The 16,799-nt window shown below is 41.7% G+C and overlaps 2 protein-coding genes and 1 non-coding gene across 3 annotated transcripts; 2 read left to right on the top strand and 1 right to left on the bottom strand.

The window, feature by feature from the left end:
• Positions 1 to 364: 364 nt before the first annotated feature.
• On the bottom strand, positions 365 to 436 carry TRNAW-CCA (transfer RNA tryptophan (anticodon CCA)). Its single transcript has one exon. It is a non-coding gene; the product is annotated as a tRNA-Trp (tRNA).
• A 332-nt stretch (positions 437 to 768) lies between these two features.
• Positions 769 to 1,707, top strand: LOC136153208 (olfactory receptor 2A12-like). Its single transcript, XM_065914810.1, has one exon. The coding sequence runs from the start codon at positions 769 to 771 to the stop codon at positions 1,705 to 1,707; it is 939 nt and encodes a 312-aa protein (XP_065770882.1).
• Positions 1,708 to 11,189: 9,482 nt separating this feature from the next.
• On the top strand, positions 11,190 to 13,006 carry LOC136150922 (olfactory receptor 2A5-like). Its single transcript, XM_065911838.1, has 2 exons — positions 11,190 to 11,257; positions 12,052 to 13,006. Exons 1-2 carry the CDS (start codon positions 11,190 to 11,192, stop codon positions 13,004 to 13,006), a joined length of 1,023 nt encoding a protein of 340 aa, XP_065767910.1.
• The last annotated feature ends 3,793 nt before the right edge of the window (positions 13,007 to 16,799 follow it).

Raw genomic sequence — 16,799 nt, forward strand, 5'->3', positions numbered from 1 at the left:
TGTGCCTTCTAACACACCATGACTTGTGATGGAGTAGGTGTTGGTCAGAGAGCTGTCCTCACTGGGAGCAATCTGAGGGTGTAATTAAAGTGGAAAAATAAACTGATGTCCTCAACAAGACCAAGTAGTTTTTCTCACTGTAATTTGCCAAACTGCATAATCTGTATGACAATGTTTATCTCTAAACACTTGGCTGCCTTACTAAGGAGAAGAGGCTGCTGAAAGTGAAAAGTGAAAGTGAAGTCACTCAGTCGTGTCCGACTCTTTGCGACCCCATGGACAGTAGCCTACCAGGCTCCTCCGTCCATGGGATTCTCCAGGCAAGAATACTGGAGTGGGTTGCCATTTCCTTCTCCAGGGGATCTTCCCAACCCAGGGATTGAACCTGGGTCTCCCGCATTGGAGGCAGACGCTTTAACCTCTGAGCCACCAGGGAAGCCTGAAGAGGCTGCTAAGAGGAGGTAAAGATCACCTACCTGATGCTTTCACTTCATAGCTGAGTAAAGTGAGGCTGAGATGAGGAATTGCTGGTGGGTCAGAGGCAGAGCCAGGCCATGTGGAAGCCCTTTCCTCTTCATAACTTCCCTGAAAGTGGTGGCAGTGGACAAGGGGAGGTAAAATAACCTGTCATGGGGGATCATGATGTTTCATTGTAACTGGACACTGACCACTACCCCAACCCCATCAGCAACACTTATCCTGGTACATAGTTTAGCTAATCTTCTGTCTAAAGTGGTGTCTTTCTTTTTCATTCAGAAGTAGAACACAATGCAAGAGCCTAATCAGTCTTCTGTGACTGAATTCATCCTTCTGGGTTTCTCCTTCAGCCCCAGAACCACTCCTCTCTTCTTCTCAGCCTTCCTGACAACCTACCTGCTGATCATTCTGGGCAATGGTTTAATCATCATCCTCATCTCCCTGGACTCGCACCTCCACACACCCATGTACTTCTTCATTGTCACCCTTTCCATGTTAGATCTGGGCTATACCACCACAACTATGCCCCAGATGTTGGCACATCTGGCAAGCCAGAAGAAGACCATCTCTTTTGCCAGCTGTGTGGCCCAAATGTACATTTTCTTGGTGTTAGGCATTACTGAGTCCTGGCTCTTTGCCATCATGTCTATAGACAGGTATGTGGCCATCTGCCACCCACTCAGGTACAAGGTCATCATGAGTCCATGGCTGTGTAGGGTAATGGTCTTGTTCTGTGGACTCTGGGGTGTCGTCTCTGCTCTTGTCTACACTGTTTTTGCCATGCGTCTGCCCTACTGTGGTCCCAACAAGATCAACCACTTCTTCTGTGAAGTCCCTGCTGTCTTGAAACTGGCCTGTGCAGACACCTCAGTCAATGACCAGGTAGACTTCATTCTTGGCTTTAATGTCATCCTGGTTCCACTTTCTCTCATCCTTGTCATTTACATCAATATCTTCATTGCCATCTTAAGGATTCGTTCAGCCCAGGGACGGCTGAAGGCCTTCTCCACCTGTGCCTCCCACATCACTGTGGTCACCATGTTCTGTGTGCCTGCCATGGTCATGTACATGAAGCCTGGCTCAGAGGCCTCCCCAGAAGAGGACAAGAAGCTGGCCCTGTTTTACAATGTCATCTCTGCCTTCCTCAACCCCATCATCTACAGCCTCCGGAACAAAGATGTGAAGAGGGCTTTCCTCAAGGTGATGGGCTGGGGCAGGGCCCCAGAATGAGGCTGTGAAAGAGGTGCTGGGGGGTCAGAGGAACAAGACTCATGATACACAGTCAATGCCCTAAACACTCATTCATATGACCCACCAGCACCAGTACCTCCCCATCCCCATGCCCAGCCTGGAATCTCAACTTTATTCAGGCCGTTGGGGACAGACCTATCATGTAGTGTCTTCCAGGCATATCAATCTTTTATTTTCATCTTGTTCTAGTCTCGGTGATTTACAAAAGAAGGGTATCTGAGCCATTAAAATCTTTGATTGAAACAGAGGAATGAGCATTGGGGAATGACTTGTGGCTGAATCTTGAGAAAGGTACAATAGCCTCCAGAAACTGCACTCATGGTATTAGGTCAGTTGGTATTAGGTCATGAATGACTTGTGGCTGAATCTTGAGAAAGGTACAATACCCTCCGGAAACTGCACTCATGGTAATAGGTCAGTTAGGGCAAAGACATGGACATTGCAGGACTCCTGGCCAAGGGAGGAGACAGGGTGAATGAGGCCATGTACAATCTGGCCCCCGTGGCCTTCCCAGACTCATCTCAGGTCACTCTGCTCCTCTTTCTCTCACTCCAAGTAAGCTGGATTTCTATCTTTGCCTTGAATGTGTCATGCTCTTTCCCACTCATTTCAGGGTTTCTACATAGGCTATGCCTTCTCTTCTCACCCTTAACCTCACCCCATTATGCCATTGATGTCCTATTCATCCGTCAGGTCTTGGATTAAACTGCAGCTGCTCAAAGAAGCCTTTCCTTGAGCTCCCAGAGTGGGTTAACCTTCCAAAGCATGCTGTAACTCTCATAATAACAAAGGCACATGGTTCTGAGTTCTCTATTAGACAGCAAGTTCCACAAGGCAGGGATCCTGATTATCTAGTTGAGTGCTGTATCCCTAGAATCTAGCCCATGCTGCTTACCTACTGGCCTTCAATGGATATTTTACGAGTGAAGGCGTAACAGTCCACCCAGTCAGAAAGGGAAGATGAAGTCAGTGAGTGGAAGAGTTGATGGATTCAGACTAGCAAAATGTAAGAAACACTGGCAGATACAAAAAGTGTGTGTGCAACTCAGTCATGTCAGACTCTTTGTGACCCCATAGACTATAGCCTGCCAGGCTCCTTTATCCATGGAATTCTCCAGATAAGAATGGCGAGGAGATAAAAAGGATTACATCTTGTTCAGCTATCATCACATGGAAGAAATGTTTTACTTTGTTATTAATAAAGATGAATTGAATCATTTTCATCATCAAACTAGCAAAGTTTATGTAAATGATGATGCCCAATGCTGGGAAGTATACAGTAAGACTTACACTCATGTTTGTTACTGAAAAGAATATCATTGGCTCTACCTTTTCAGAGCAGTGCCTTCCACAGAGTAGGCACTCAATAAATCTGTTAAATAAGGAATTATGTCTGTACTTACTAAACACTTTTGTGCCAATAAAGTTTTAAGAATTTTACATATATTCATTTACTTAATAAAAATATCATATGGAAAGCATATAATAATCTGTATCATGAACCTTCACAATGTTATAATCAGGTCCAGAAATTTCACTTCTAGGACTTTGTCCTAATGTTACAGAGTCCCAGCTTGCTGACTGAGAAGATGGCAGACTGATGTCTCAAAAGAGCCATATCATCTATCAGGGTCTGGATACCAGGTTCTTTTGTGGATCAGAGGTGGGGGGAGGTGATGAAACAATATAAAAAAACTGTTTAATCTTGCAAATATCTCCCAGAATGGCAAGTCTTAGGCACAGAATGTGTTAATTTCTTCCTTCCTGCCATCTACACAAGTACAGAGTTCTGAGCAAAGGCACTTTAGTTTAATAATCAGGCAGAGGGACAAGTCCCTTGGACAGCAAGGAGATCCAACCAGTCCATCCTAAAGGAAATCAGTCCTGAATATTCATTGGAAGGACTGATGCTGAAGCTGAAACTCCAATACTTTGGCCACCTGATATGAAGAACTGACTCATTGGAAAAGATCCTGATGTTGGGAAAGATTGAAAGCAGGAGGAGAAGGGGACGACAGAGGATGAGATGGTTGGATGGCATCACCAACTCAATGGACATAAGTTTGAGTAAGCTCTGGGAGTTGGTGATGGACAGGGAAGCCTGGCATGCTGCAGTCCATGGGGTCGCAAAGAGTCAGACATGATTGAGTGACTGAACTGAGTGAGAGGGGCAAGATTCTGAGACAGGCCATTATGTATGATTATAATAACAAAAGCAATGCAAAGCAAGTCAAAATGACAGTTCCAACAGGGAGTCAGAACTGGCTTTTCCTGGCAACACTAAGAACAAAGTCAGAAACATTGACAAAGTTTTCTGTTCAAATATATTCATCAAAGAACTATTGGAGGACTTCCCTGGTGTTCCAGTGGTTAAGAATCTGCCTTCTAGTGCAGGGGACATGGGTTTGATCCCTGGTCAGGGAACTAAGATCCCACATGTGCATGCTAAGTCACTTCAGTTTTGACCCCATGGACTCTAGCCAACCAGGCTCTTCTGTCTATAGGATTCTCCAGGCAAGAATACTGAAGTGGGTTGCTGTGCCCTCCTCTAGGGAATCTTCCTGACCCAGGGATGGAGCCCCAGCCTCTTATGTCTCCTGCAATGGCAGGGAGGTTCTTTACCACTAGCGCCATCTGGGAAGCTCAAGATCCCACATGCTGTGGGGCAAAAGAGCCTGTGTGCCTCAACTAGAGAGAAATCGTGCTCCACAATGAAAGGTCCTATATGTCATAATGAAAATCCTGCATACCACAACTAAGACTCAAAGAAGTAAAAATAAAATAAATAGTAGAGTAAATATTAAAAAAGAATGATTTGAAACAGCTGCAAATATCATATGTCAACTTTATGAAATACTATGCAACTAATATTATTTATCATATTTAAAGCATTATTCAATTACAGTGAAAAGTATGATATAATGTTAGGTGGAAAAATTCAAAATGTAAAATTGTATGTATAAAGTTAATCCAATTTTTATAAAATATGCATACATTCATATTTAAAAGCCTGAAAGGATATATATTAACATGTTAACATTGGCTCTCTCTGGATAGTAAGATTACAATTGATTTTTATTTTTGGTCACATTTTTCTCTACTTTCTAAAATTTCTACAATCAGCACAGATTGTCTTTATAGCAGAAAGAAATAAAGATGACTTGAAAAATACCTGTTATCAGAGAAAAGAAAGTGAGCCATGATGTTGGCATCATTTATTCATTCATCAAATATTAATTGATGCTTACTGGCATCTCATGTCAGGCATAATGCTAGGTTCTGTGGATGCAGGCATAAATAATGCAAGTCCCAGTCTAGTGGGGGAGAGACACATACTAAGAGTCGTATCCAACTCTTTGTGACCCCATGGACTGCAGCACGCCAGGCTTCCCTATCCTTCACTATCTCCTAGAGTTTGCTCAGATTCATGTCCATTGAGCCAATGATGCCATCCAATCATCTCACCCTCTACCATCACCTTCTCCTCCTGCCTTCAATCTTTCTCAGCATCAGGGTCTTTTCCAATGAGTCAGTACTTTGCATCAGGTGGTCAAAGGAGGGAGCTTCAGTATCAGTCCTTCCAATGAATATTCAGGGTTGATTTCTTTTAGGATTGACTGGTTTGATCTTGCTGTCCAAGGGACTCTCAAGAGTTTTCTCCAACACCACAGTTCAATGTATATGCAGAGTACATTGTGCAAAATGCCAGGCTGGATGCATCACAAGCTGGAATCAAGATTGCTGGGAGAAATATCAGCAACCTCATATTTGCAGATGATACCACTCTAATGGTAGAAAGTGAAGAGGAACTAAAGAACCTCTTGATGAGGGTGAAAGAGGAGAGTGAAAAAGTTGACTTAAAACTAAATATTAAGAAAACTAAGATCATGGCATCCAGTCCCATCACTTCATGCCGGATAAATGGGGGGAAATACCAGCAGAGCAGCTAAAACTTGGGTCCTGGTATTAACTGCCTAGCTGTACTCATCTAGCATGCCCCCACCTGGAGGCCTGAGTAAAGGGACAAAACTTCACACTGCTTCTGAGTTCTGCTGCTGCTGCTAAGTCACATCAGGTTGTGTCCGACTCTGTGCGACCCCATTGATGGCAGCCCACCAGGCTCCCATCCCTGGGATTCTCCAGGCAAGAATACTGGAGTGGGTTGCCATTTCCTTCTCCAGTGCATGAAAGTGAAAATTGAACGTGAAGTCGTGCAGTCGTGTCCGACTTTTCACAACCCCATGGACTGCAGCCCACCAGGCTCCTCCATCCATTGGATTTTCCAGGCAAGAGTACTGGAGTGGGGTGCCATTGCCTTCTCCTTTCTGTAGTTCTAGTTCTCCCCAATTCTTAGGATTCCTTTGGAGGCACATTTAGCCCTTCTTTCTCTATTCAGATGACTCCCTGCTTACTGAACAATCCCTTGAGGAATGGTGTCCCTTAGGATTAGAAGACTCCTGAGGTGACATCAGGATCTATTTGGCTGCACCCTTAGGGACTCTTTGATCCCCAATACCCATGGGCCTCATTAATACACCAATTAGGTATTTCCCAGGGAGTTGCTGAGATGTGGCAACTTCTGGAGAGTAGCTAAAACAGGATTCTCTTATACCCAAGGCAGTTATAGCACATGGGTGTGGAGGAAGGGTGTGTATTGGACTTGGGATAAGGTGAGGGTGAAAAGACAGGTAAGGGCATGAAAGACAAAACCAGAATCCTGGGGTGGGTTCTCCCACCAGATCTCTGTCAGCAATAGTCCTGACAGAGCATCACTTGTAGATGGTGCAGAAGCAGCAGAGCCCAGTGAAGAGTGGACTTTGGAGAAAGACCTGGGTTGTGCCCTTTAAAACAGTGCAATATCAGAAAAGCTACCCTGTTTCCCAATTTCCTTTTTTCTAAAAACTCATAGCTTTTTAGAAAGACTTGTTGTGGGATAAAATAGTAACAATAATAATAACTACTCACTTTAGAGCAATACTCTGCAGTCTTAGTGTTAAGCAAATTTACATGTGCTGTTTCAATTAATCATTAAGACAATCCTTTGAGATTAGTGATATCATTATCACAGGTTTCTAGAAGAAGATGTAGACACACACAGTTTAGGTAACACTCCCAAGGTCACTCTACTAATTAGCAATGGAGTCAGTACTCAAACCCAAGTCTGATTCTAGTGCCATATGTGCTGTGTTCAGTTACTCAGTCATGTCCAACTCTTTCGGACCTCGTGGACTATAGTACCATACTCTTAATGATTTTCTTATCCTGGATGTAAACTAATTGGCCCACAATGAGCGCTTAATGAAAATGGGTTTTATCTCTGCTTCATCCCCTACCTAATGACATGTCTAGTTGCACAGACTAAGACTGGAAGAGAAGCACATTTGAGGAAGATAATACAAGGACTGCCTGTGTGTTCTTGATTTCATTTTTCCTGTTTCCCTTTTAATGTTATTTCAGTTACCAACTTGCCAAGAAGAGGATTTTAGTTATTCTGGGCATGGATAACCCAGGTAGACGTCACCGAGAAAGAAGACCTGGGTAGTAATTTTGAAAGAGAAAGTGATGGGGAAACCATTGGACTGGGAGTCCATTCTTGCAATAAACTCACTCTTATGCCATTGACATAACTTCACAAAGGCATTAATCTGACATTTATTAGCAACGACCCATACATTGTGCTAAGAATTGGAGATAGGAAGGTAAGATATGGTTTTTCATCTTCAAGGAATTCCACAAACTGGTGTGTATACGGGTGTGGGGAATAATAAAAGCACATTAAAGGTGTATCAGAGCCCAGAGGAAGAAGAAGTTATGAGGAGACTTACAGAATACTTCCATGAATAGGATTTTTACCAAGAGATAAAAGCAGGGGAGGCCGTTTCAACTGGAGGGTGATTTAACATTAGCAGTAATAATAACTGACACTTATTGCTATAGTTTACATACACTTAAAATATCATTTAATCGTCACAAAAACCTTCAAGTTATATGCTATTCTCCCATTTTCGCAGATGATGAAATGGGATTTGAGATTAATGACTTTCTCTGGGTTGTGCTGTTGGTAAGTGGCAGAGCGGGACTCAAACCAAATTTGACCCCAGAGCCCTACTGTCTCCTTGGTTCATACTGCCTCACGGAAAATAGATTTGTGAAAGGACCTGGACTATTTGGAGGGTCATGAATGAGCTGGTTTGCCTTCAGCTGGAGAGAGCAAACCATTCTTGTAAAGGATCAGATCGTAAATATTTTAAGTTCTGTGGGACATATATGACCTCTATTACAGTTTCTCAACTCTTGTTGTAAGGCAAAGCAGCCACAGACATAAATGAATATTTTTTCAACCATATCAAAAAGCAAAAATCATTCCATTCCTAGTTAACAAGTCATATAAAGCACACAAGATGAATCAAAAAAGAGGAAATAAAGCTAGAATGCCAGGTAGATAAGAATCAAGTTCCAAAGTTTTGAAAACCAAGCTAAGGAATTTAGGCATTAGCTCATAGATAGTGAGAGTTTTTTTTAGGGTTTGTAAACAGGGGAATATCATGATCATCTCTGCCTTTTTTGAAAGTCATTCTGGCAGTGTGTAGATTGGGTTGGATGGAAAAAAGACTACAACAGAAAAGATCAGGGAAGACACTCCTCTTCTTCTTCAGCGAAAATATTCTTCTGAAATGTTTCTCTTCTCCACTCTGTCCTGGATGTTGTGTAGTCCTCCTGTGATTTACATATAGTTGCTACTTAACAACTTCTAAAATTGTCTATATTTTCCCAGTTTGATTCTTAGAACATTCTCTCAAAGGACACAAGAATAAAGAACTTTAAACAAGAAAGCATAACAAAGATTTAATGCAGGGTTTATAATAGTGTTCTCCCTTCAGCTTGTAGTCTGCTATTTTTCCTAAGCTTTCCTTTCTTCTTTCTGGATAGAGCCTAGGTGGGACCTTCTCAGGAGCAGGAGAGTAACCCCTCCCTCCTAGGTATCAATCATAGCTCCCAAGGGAGTTCCATATCTGCACAAATAAGACAGGAGGAACTTTAAACTATCTTTTGAAATTTTATATTACAGTTGATAAATACTGTATTCTCACTTTCTTTCAGACTTCCTTGGTTCTCATTATTAACATATGACTTTGTTTTGACTCTAGACTCTGTTATGAGGTTGGGTACATAGTGAGAAGTTGCCCCTAAAATGATAGATTCTATGAATCTTGGTGTCATTGAGCTTTGTAATCTTAGGATGTTTATGACAAAGCTTAATTTTAATGTAATACATCAAAGTCTCACATCCAAAGCAGTGATACTATACCTGAGTGACATGGCCTTATAGCTTATGCTTGAAAATGAAAAATGAAGATACTACTCATTATTGAATAGTATTAATCACCACAAGTTTCTTGTGTTTTTTTTTTTTTTTTTTTTTTTGTAGCTGAGCTTAAAATTTTCCTTTTTGCAACTTTTGCCAAATATTTCCAATTTTCTTCCCTTCAGGAATATACAGTACACATTTCTACCTTTTTATGCATGACAACCATCAGAATATTTAGTGAGATCTCTTAAGTTCCTCATAAGTCTCCCAGCTAAGCTTTCTCAGCCTCTTCCATTCTTTCATAAATAACAAGGTTTCATGGATTCCTTACTGATAAGCTCTTTTCTCTGTATAGAGAAGCTCTAGTTTGTGTTTTTCCTTTTAAATTGCAGGTTCAAAAGTTAAAAACAGTGCTCTGGGTGGCCCTTGGGTTTTTTGCTTAACTCTGATAAATATCAGTTTCCTTAGTTGTAAAATGCAGCTAATAGTAGGTATTGACTTTGTGGGATGACCATGGATAATGTATGTAAATGGTCTGGACCAGTCCGAGTTCAGAAATCTGTTGTTTAGTCGCTAAGTCATGTCTGACTCTTTTGCAGCCCTATAGACTGTAGCCCTCCAAGCTCTTCTGTCCATGTGATTTCCCAGGCAAGAATACTGGAATGGGTTGCCATTTCCTTCTGCAGGGGATTTTCCCAACCCAGGGATCAAGCCTATGTCTCCTTTGTCTCTTGCATTGCAGCTGGATTCTTCACCACTGAGCCACCAGGAAAGAAATCTGTTGATAGCTATGTAAATCCAAAGGAAAGCCTCAGAATGTGGTCAACTCCATTGCTAGCTCACTAGGAAGCAAAGTTCAACAACAAGGATAGCTCCCCTAAGTACAAATAGCACCAACTGATGCCCTTGGTGGGTCAGCTTGGACTCAGCCCTTTCATTTATCCAACATTTAAAATGCCTATATGCTAGGCACTGCTCTAGAACCTGGTAATATAGAATAAATCAAGAAGATAAAAATTCCTGAATTCTTGTGAGGGAAACTGATGATTTCAAAAAATCATTTTGTACATTAGAAGTTGCTAACTATTATGAAGATAGATAAAGCAGAAAATGTACGGAGTATGGGATATTTCAGATTCAAACAAGATGATCAGGAAAGATTCAAGTCTTCCCTGCAAAGATGACAATTGAGTAAATTCTTAAATGAGAGAAAAGCATGAACCATATCCACTAATTCTTATACTACTGCAAACAGCCTCTAATGTGAGTATTAATATAATTTTTCTCATTTATCCAAGCCTGAGTCCTGTCCACGGCTTTATGTAGTGTTATTTTAACACAAATTGTGAGCTATCAGCCAGATTTGTCATGCCAGTGCAATGCTCTAAATGTTGAAATTCTGATCCAAAGTTTTGAGATTCCCTATGAAAAACACTTGATAATTTGCAACGTTTTGCAATATGAACTTTCTGCTCTCTAAAAGTGTTGATACACAGGTCAGCTTTCTCTCACGAAGTTACCTGAAGTGGGTCTATTTTGTGTTTGTGTGTTCTTAGTCACTCAGTTATGTCCAACTCTTTGTGACTCCATGGACTATAGCCCATCAAGCTCCTCTGTCTATGGGATTTTCTAGGCAAGAATACTGGAGTGGATAGCCTTTCCCTTCCCCAGGAGATCTTCCTAACCAAGGAATCAAACCCAGGCCTCCTATATTTATTTGCAAGAGGACACTTTACCGTCTGAGCCATCAGGGAAACCGGTTAAACCCTGCATGAAATTGGTGTGAGGGACACATTTGGGACTTGGACTTTGAGTCCTGGCTCCATCATTTACTCTGTCTAACCTTGGACAGGTGATTTTATGAAAAGGAAGTAGTGATACTGACCTCAGTGGGTTGTGGTGATAATCAAATGAGATCACATTTATTAAAACATTTTCATAGAATGCCATTTCATAAAAGACCATTTCCTTCTTTGGTGTCTGGAAAAGGTGTGTATCCAGCAGTTATGGTTCTGTTGCAAAATGACTAAGAAAAAAGGATGGTCAGCCTTGTGTTCTGTGTCTAGGCCGGCCAAGGTGAGATGGAGGATTGAGTTCAAATCACACTGAAGATCCATTCCGACGCAATGCTCAACTCTCTCCTGTGAGTAACATGGCTATGGAGGAGTCCTTACTAGTTTTCAAGAAAAGCTTCGTGACACACAGGCACCTAATTTCCAGGTAAATAAGCTTCATTTTCTTGAGAAATGCCAGGAGCACAGACATGTTCTCTAGGTTTCAATTCTTGAGTCTCTGGTTGTCTTTATATGTCAGTTGTAACCACTGCAGGTAATGCTGGAATGGTGGGAGTGAGGGAAATAAAAGTTCTATAGGAAAGATTTCTTTTCCCAAAATATCTTCCTTGAAACTTCCCCTTTTTCTGAAAATTTATGGTATGTGGGTTTTCAAAGGTACAGCATCAGAGAGGAAGGCAAAGGCAAGAAGCAAGGGTTTTTGTTTGTTTCACCTTTACACTGTCCTTGGTAGCACCTGCTTCTCTTGACATTTGAAAGAAAGACTTTAGGAACTATAGAGTGCTCTACAACTTTTTGGTTTACCGTAAAACATTTAATATTTCCCTAGCCTCCTTCCTTTGGTGTATGGGATGGGTATGTGTGTGTGTTCTTCAAAATAAGATTTATGCCATGTACGTTTTTTCCATAGGGCCCTTGGAACTTTATTAAAGCTAATTAGACAGATCAATATTATTTCTATAATCCCTACCAAGTGCCTAGAGCAATGTGAAGCCAATTTGGACAGAATGTTCCCTGGCATGGAGAAGGATATCTTGGTTTGATTGCTTGCTTAGTTCTGAGATGCCTTCAGTCCCTGCAACTGTGGATCTTACACGGCATTCTCTCACTGAGACCACAAGGTATGTAGGAATATGTCCTTTTTTTCATTTATTTTTATTAGTTGGAGGCTAATTACTTTACAATATTGTAGTGGTTTTTGCCCTTTTCTTTCCCCAGTAGGAAGGCCGCCTATAGCCAAAGTTGGAAAAATCAAAGCTCTGTAACCGAGTTTATCCTCCTGGGCTTCTCCAGAAATCCCAGAACCAACTGGATCCTTTTCTTTCTTTTCCTCTTCCTTTACTTATTTACAGTCCTGGGCAATGGTCTCATTGTTACCTTGATCAGAGCAGATGCACGGCTCCACACCCCCATGTACTTCTTCCTCAGCATCCTCTCTCTATTGGATCTCAGCTATGCTACCACCACAGTGCCCCAGATGTTGATCCATCTAGTAAGCAAGAGTAAAACTATCTCTTATGTTGGGTGTGTGGTCCAGATGTATGTTTTCCTAACCTTGGGCATCACTGAGACCTGGATTTTTGCAGCTATGGCCTATGACAGATATGTTGCCATATGCCACCCACTCCATTATGGGGTCAAGATGAGCCAAACCCTGTGTGTACTCCTGGCAGTCAGCTCTGCCCTCTGTGGTCTCACCTGCGCCCTCGTCTACACAGTCTTTGCAATGAATCTGCCCTACTGTGGCCCCAATGAGATCAACCACTTCTTTTGTGAAATTCCTGCTGTCTTGAAGTTGGCTTGTGCAGATACATCCCTCAATGACCAAGTGGACTTTATCTTGGGCTTTGTATTGCTCCTGATTCCGTTGTCCCTCATTCTGGCCTCATATGTTCGCATCTTCATTGCTATTCTAAAGATTCGCTCCACCCAGGGCCGAATCAAGGCCTTCTCCACCTGTGCCTCACACATCACTGTGGTCACCATGTTTTGTATTCCATGTATGGTCATGTACATGAGGCCTGGCTCTGAAGCCTCCCCAGAAGATGACAAGAAGCTGGCTCTGTTCTACAATGTCATTTCTGCCTTCCTCAACCCCATCATCTACAGTCTCCGGAACAAGGATGTAAAGAGGGCTTTCTTCAAGTTAGTTGGAACGAGTGAGGACACTCAGTAGGCCACGGATGAGGGCTGTCTGCTGTGCCTCTGGTCTCTGTCTATGACATCCACACTTTCACTAAAATCACTGGACTAAAGAAGAAGCCCAGAATAGGGAAGATATCTAGAAAAAAACACTTTTGCATTTAATTAGGCTACTGGAAACATTAGGAAAGAAAGAATTGTGTTCAGGGATGAAATAAATCATTGACTTTCTGTGGCTTTGAAAACATCAACTCATTTCTCTGAGATTTAATTTTTATATCTGTACAATGTGTTCCAGAATATTCTTTGAGCCTAAATAATAACTACCTTTATTGATCACTTTTCATATGACAAACATTGTCTAAGTACTTTATATGTACTTTATTTTAATTCTTATAACAACTCCAGAGGTATGTGTTATGATCTTCTTCATAAATTTAAAACAAATAAACAAAAAACTGAGGCACAGATTAAACAAGTTGCAAAGGCCACCCAGCTGGAAAGTAACACAAGTGAGATTTGACCCCAGGTTGCATAGTTTCAGAGTCCAGGCTCTTCTCTATTATATTATGCCACATCTCAAGGAGTCAGTAGAGCTTTTTGAGGCTCAGCTGAGATAGTGGATAGGATACCATTGAGGAAAATTCAAAATATTTAGGATTATGATTCTAAGTCACAGCTATAGGGTCAGATCCATCAAGTCAGAGCTCTATTGGCTACTTTAGATCTTCCTCACCAGTGTTTCACAGCCTAAGCAAGTAACATCTTGCAGTGGAATAGTAACTTCTCAATAAATGTTTGTTGAGTGATTTCCTAGCCCTTCTCCATCCCTGGTCTGTCCACCTCCACACTTCTTCTTTTAGAGCTTCTTCACTTTCATGGATCCCTCTCTTATTTCCATTGTACCTACCCCACCATGACTTTCAGCAATCCAGACCTATATTTACAAAGAGAGTATGTTGGTTTACACAACTGGCTTACCCTTAAATTTCCTCTGCCACCTTAGAGAACAGGGGGAAGGGCCCCAAACTTTAGTCTTGACATAATTTGATCTTGGAAAAACCACCTAATCTCTCTGGAGCTCAGGCCCCTATCCATAAAATGGAGTCTGATATGGGGATAATGATCATATCAGACTCTGACTATACCATAATATTATTCTTAGGTTCAAGTAGAAATAGGCCTTAGAACTTAAATAATTGTATAAATTATCATTCAATAGTCATTGCCTTCAAAGCCAGATACCTTAGAAAATAGTCATTACTTTATTAACAGTAGCTTGTATTTGTCAGCTACAATGTTAATATCAGGCTTATTGTGAGGTCAGAATATATGAGTTGGATACTATTGATGGTAATTGAAAGCATATAAGGGCTTCCCTGGTAGTTCAGATAGTAAAGAATCTGCCTGAAATGCAGGAGACCTGGGTTTGATCCCTGGGTCTGGAAGATCCTCTGGAGAAGGGACTGGCACCCCACTCCAGTATTCTTGCCTGGAGAATTCCATGGACAGAGGATCCTGGCGGGCTACAGTGCATGGGGTCACAAAGGGTCAGACACAACTGCACAACTAACACTTCCTCTTTCACAGAGTCCTACCTTTAGCACACACACACACATACACACACACACACACACATCAAGATTAGTGGAATGCAATCACATCAGTTTTCATTCCAATCCCAAAGAAGGGCAATGCCAAAGAATGTTCAAACAACTGCACTCATCTCACACACTAGTAAAGTAATGCTCAAAATTCTCCAAGTCAGGCTTCAAGAGTACCTGAATCGCGAAATTCCAGATATTCAAGTTGGATTTAGAAAAGGCAGAAGAACCAGAGATCAAATTGCCAACATCCTTTGGATCATCGAAAAACAAGGGAATTCCAGAAAAACATCTACTTCTGTTTTATTAGGGGCTTCCCTGGTGGCTCAAATGGTAAAGCACCTGCCTGCAATGGGGGAGACCCGGGTTCCATCCTTGGGTCAGGAAGATCCTCTGGAAAAAGAAACGCAACCCACTCCAGTACTCTTGCCTGGAAAATTCCATGGACGGAGGAGCCTGACAGGCTGTAGTCCATGGGGTTGCAAAGAGTCGGACACAACTGAGCGAATTCACTTTCTTTCTTTCTTTATGATTTATTGATTACACCAAAGCCTTTGACTGTGTGGATCACAACAAACTGTGGAAAATTCTTCAAGAGATGGGAACACCAGACCACCTTAGCTGAGAAATCTATGTGCAGGTCAAGAATCAACAGTTAGAACTGGACGTGGAAAAACAGACTGGTTCTAAATTGGGAAAGGAGTATGTCAAGGCTGTATATTGTCACCCTGCTTATTTAACTTATATGCAGAGTACATCATGTGAAATGCTAGGCTGGATGAAGCACAAGCTGGAAACAAGATTGCCGGGAGAAATATCAATAACCTCAGATATGCAGATAACACCACCCTTATGGTAGAGTGAAGAGGAACTAAAGAGCCTCTTGATGAAAGTGAAAGAGGAGAGTGAAAAAGCTGGCTTGAAACTCAACATTCAAAAAACTAAGATTATGGCATCTGGTCCCATCACTCATGGCAAATAGATGGGGAAACAATGGAAAGAGTGAGAGACTTTATTTTGGGGGAGCTCCAAAATCACTGCAGATGGTGCCTGCAGCCATGAAATTAAAAGATGCTTGCTCCTTGAAAGAAGAGCTATGACCAACCTAGACAGCATATTAAAAAGCAAAGACATTATGTTGCCAACCAAGGTCCATAGAGTCAAAGCTATTGTTTTTCCAGTAGCCATGTATGGATGTGACAGTTGGACCACAAAGAAAGCTGAGCACCAAAGAATTGGTACTTTTGAACTGTGGTATTGGAGAAGACTCTTGAGAGTCCCTTGGACTGCAAGGAGATCAAACCAGTCAATTCTAAAGGAAATTAGTCCTGAATATTCATTGGAAGGACTGAAGCTCCAATACTTTGGTCACCTGATGCAAAGAACTGACTCATTGGAAAAGACCCTGATGCTGAGAAAGATTGAAGGCAGGAGGAGAAGGGAACGACAGGAGATGAGATGGTTGGATGGCATCACTGACTTGATAGACAGGAGTTTGAGCAAGCACCGGGAGTTGGTGATGGACAGGGAAGCCTGGTGTGCTGCAGTCCATGGGGTGGCAAAGAGTCAGACATGACTGAGCGACTGAACTGAACTAAACTGAATCGTATCAGCTGCCACAGTAACCAGGAACTAAACTCATGCTGTCAAAGTAAATTTAAATTTATCTCCTCTGGGGTCAGATAAATATTAATTGCTTTGTAAAAAGCAATACAAGATAAATCTTGTAAATTGGCTACTCTCTACAAGTCTAATAGGATTCAATTATCAAAATATTCTAATTGCACTTAGTTGCTTAGAAACAAGTTTTATTTGTAAACCAAGGATTATCTGGATGTTGAGAAAACACTAAAGAGTACTAAATGCTAAGAGTACACTTTGCTTATTAGCAACTTTCCCCAGGAGATAAATTTAGGGGAGTTGACATCCTAGAGAGCTCTTAGCAATCCCCAAGCATTAAGGGAACATAGGCCCTAAGAGTGATATGGATGGATTGTGAGAAGGGAAGAGCCTACTCTAGTCCCAGGGTTTCTGCCTGAAGGCTGTAGCCTCTAAGAAGAGAAGTCTGGAGGAAAGAGGAGCCTTGATTTTCTGGAGGAAAAAGATGAAATTGTCAGCAAGACATTCTGATTGTGTTTCCTGAGGGCTTATTAAGAAAATTGTTCTGGGGCCATTAGAAAGGATATGTGAGAGGACTTCCCCAGCAGTCCAGGGGTTAGGACT

Source organism: Muntiacus reevesi, chromosome 1, assembly GCF_963930625.1.
Source record: "Muntiacus reevesi chromosome 1, mMunRee1.1, whole genome shotgun sequence".
Classification (NCBI taxonomy): domain Eukaryota; kingdom Metazoa; phylum Chordata; class Mammalia; order Artiodactyla; family Cervidae; genus Muntiacus; species Muntiacus reevesi.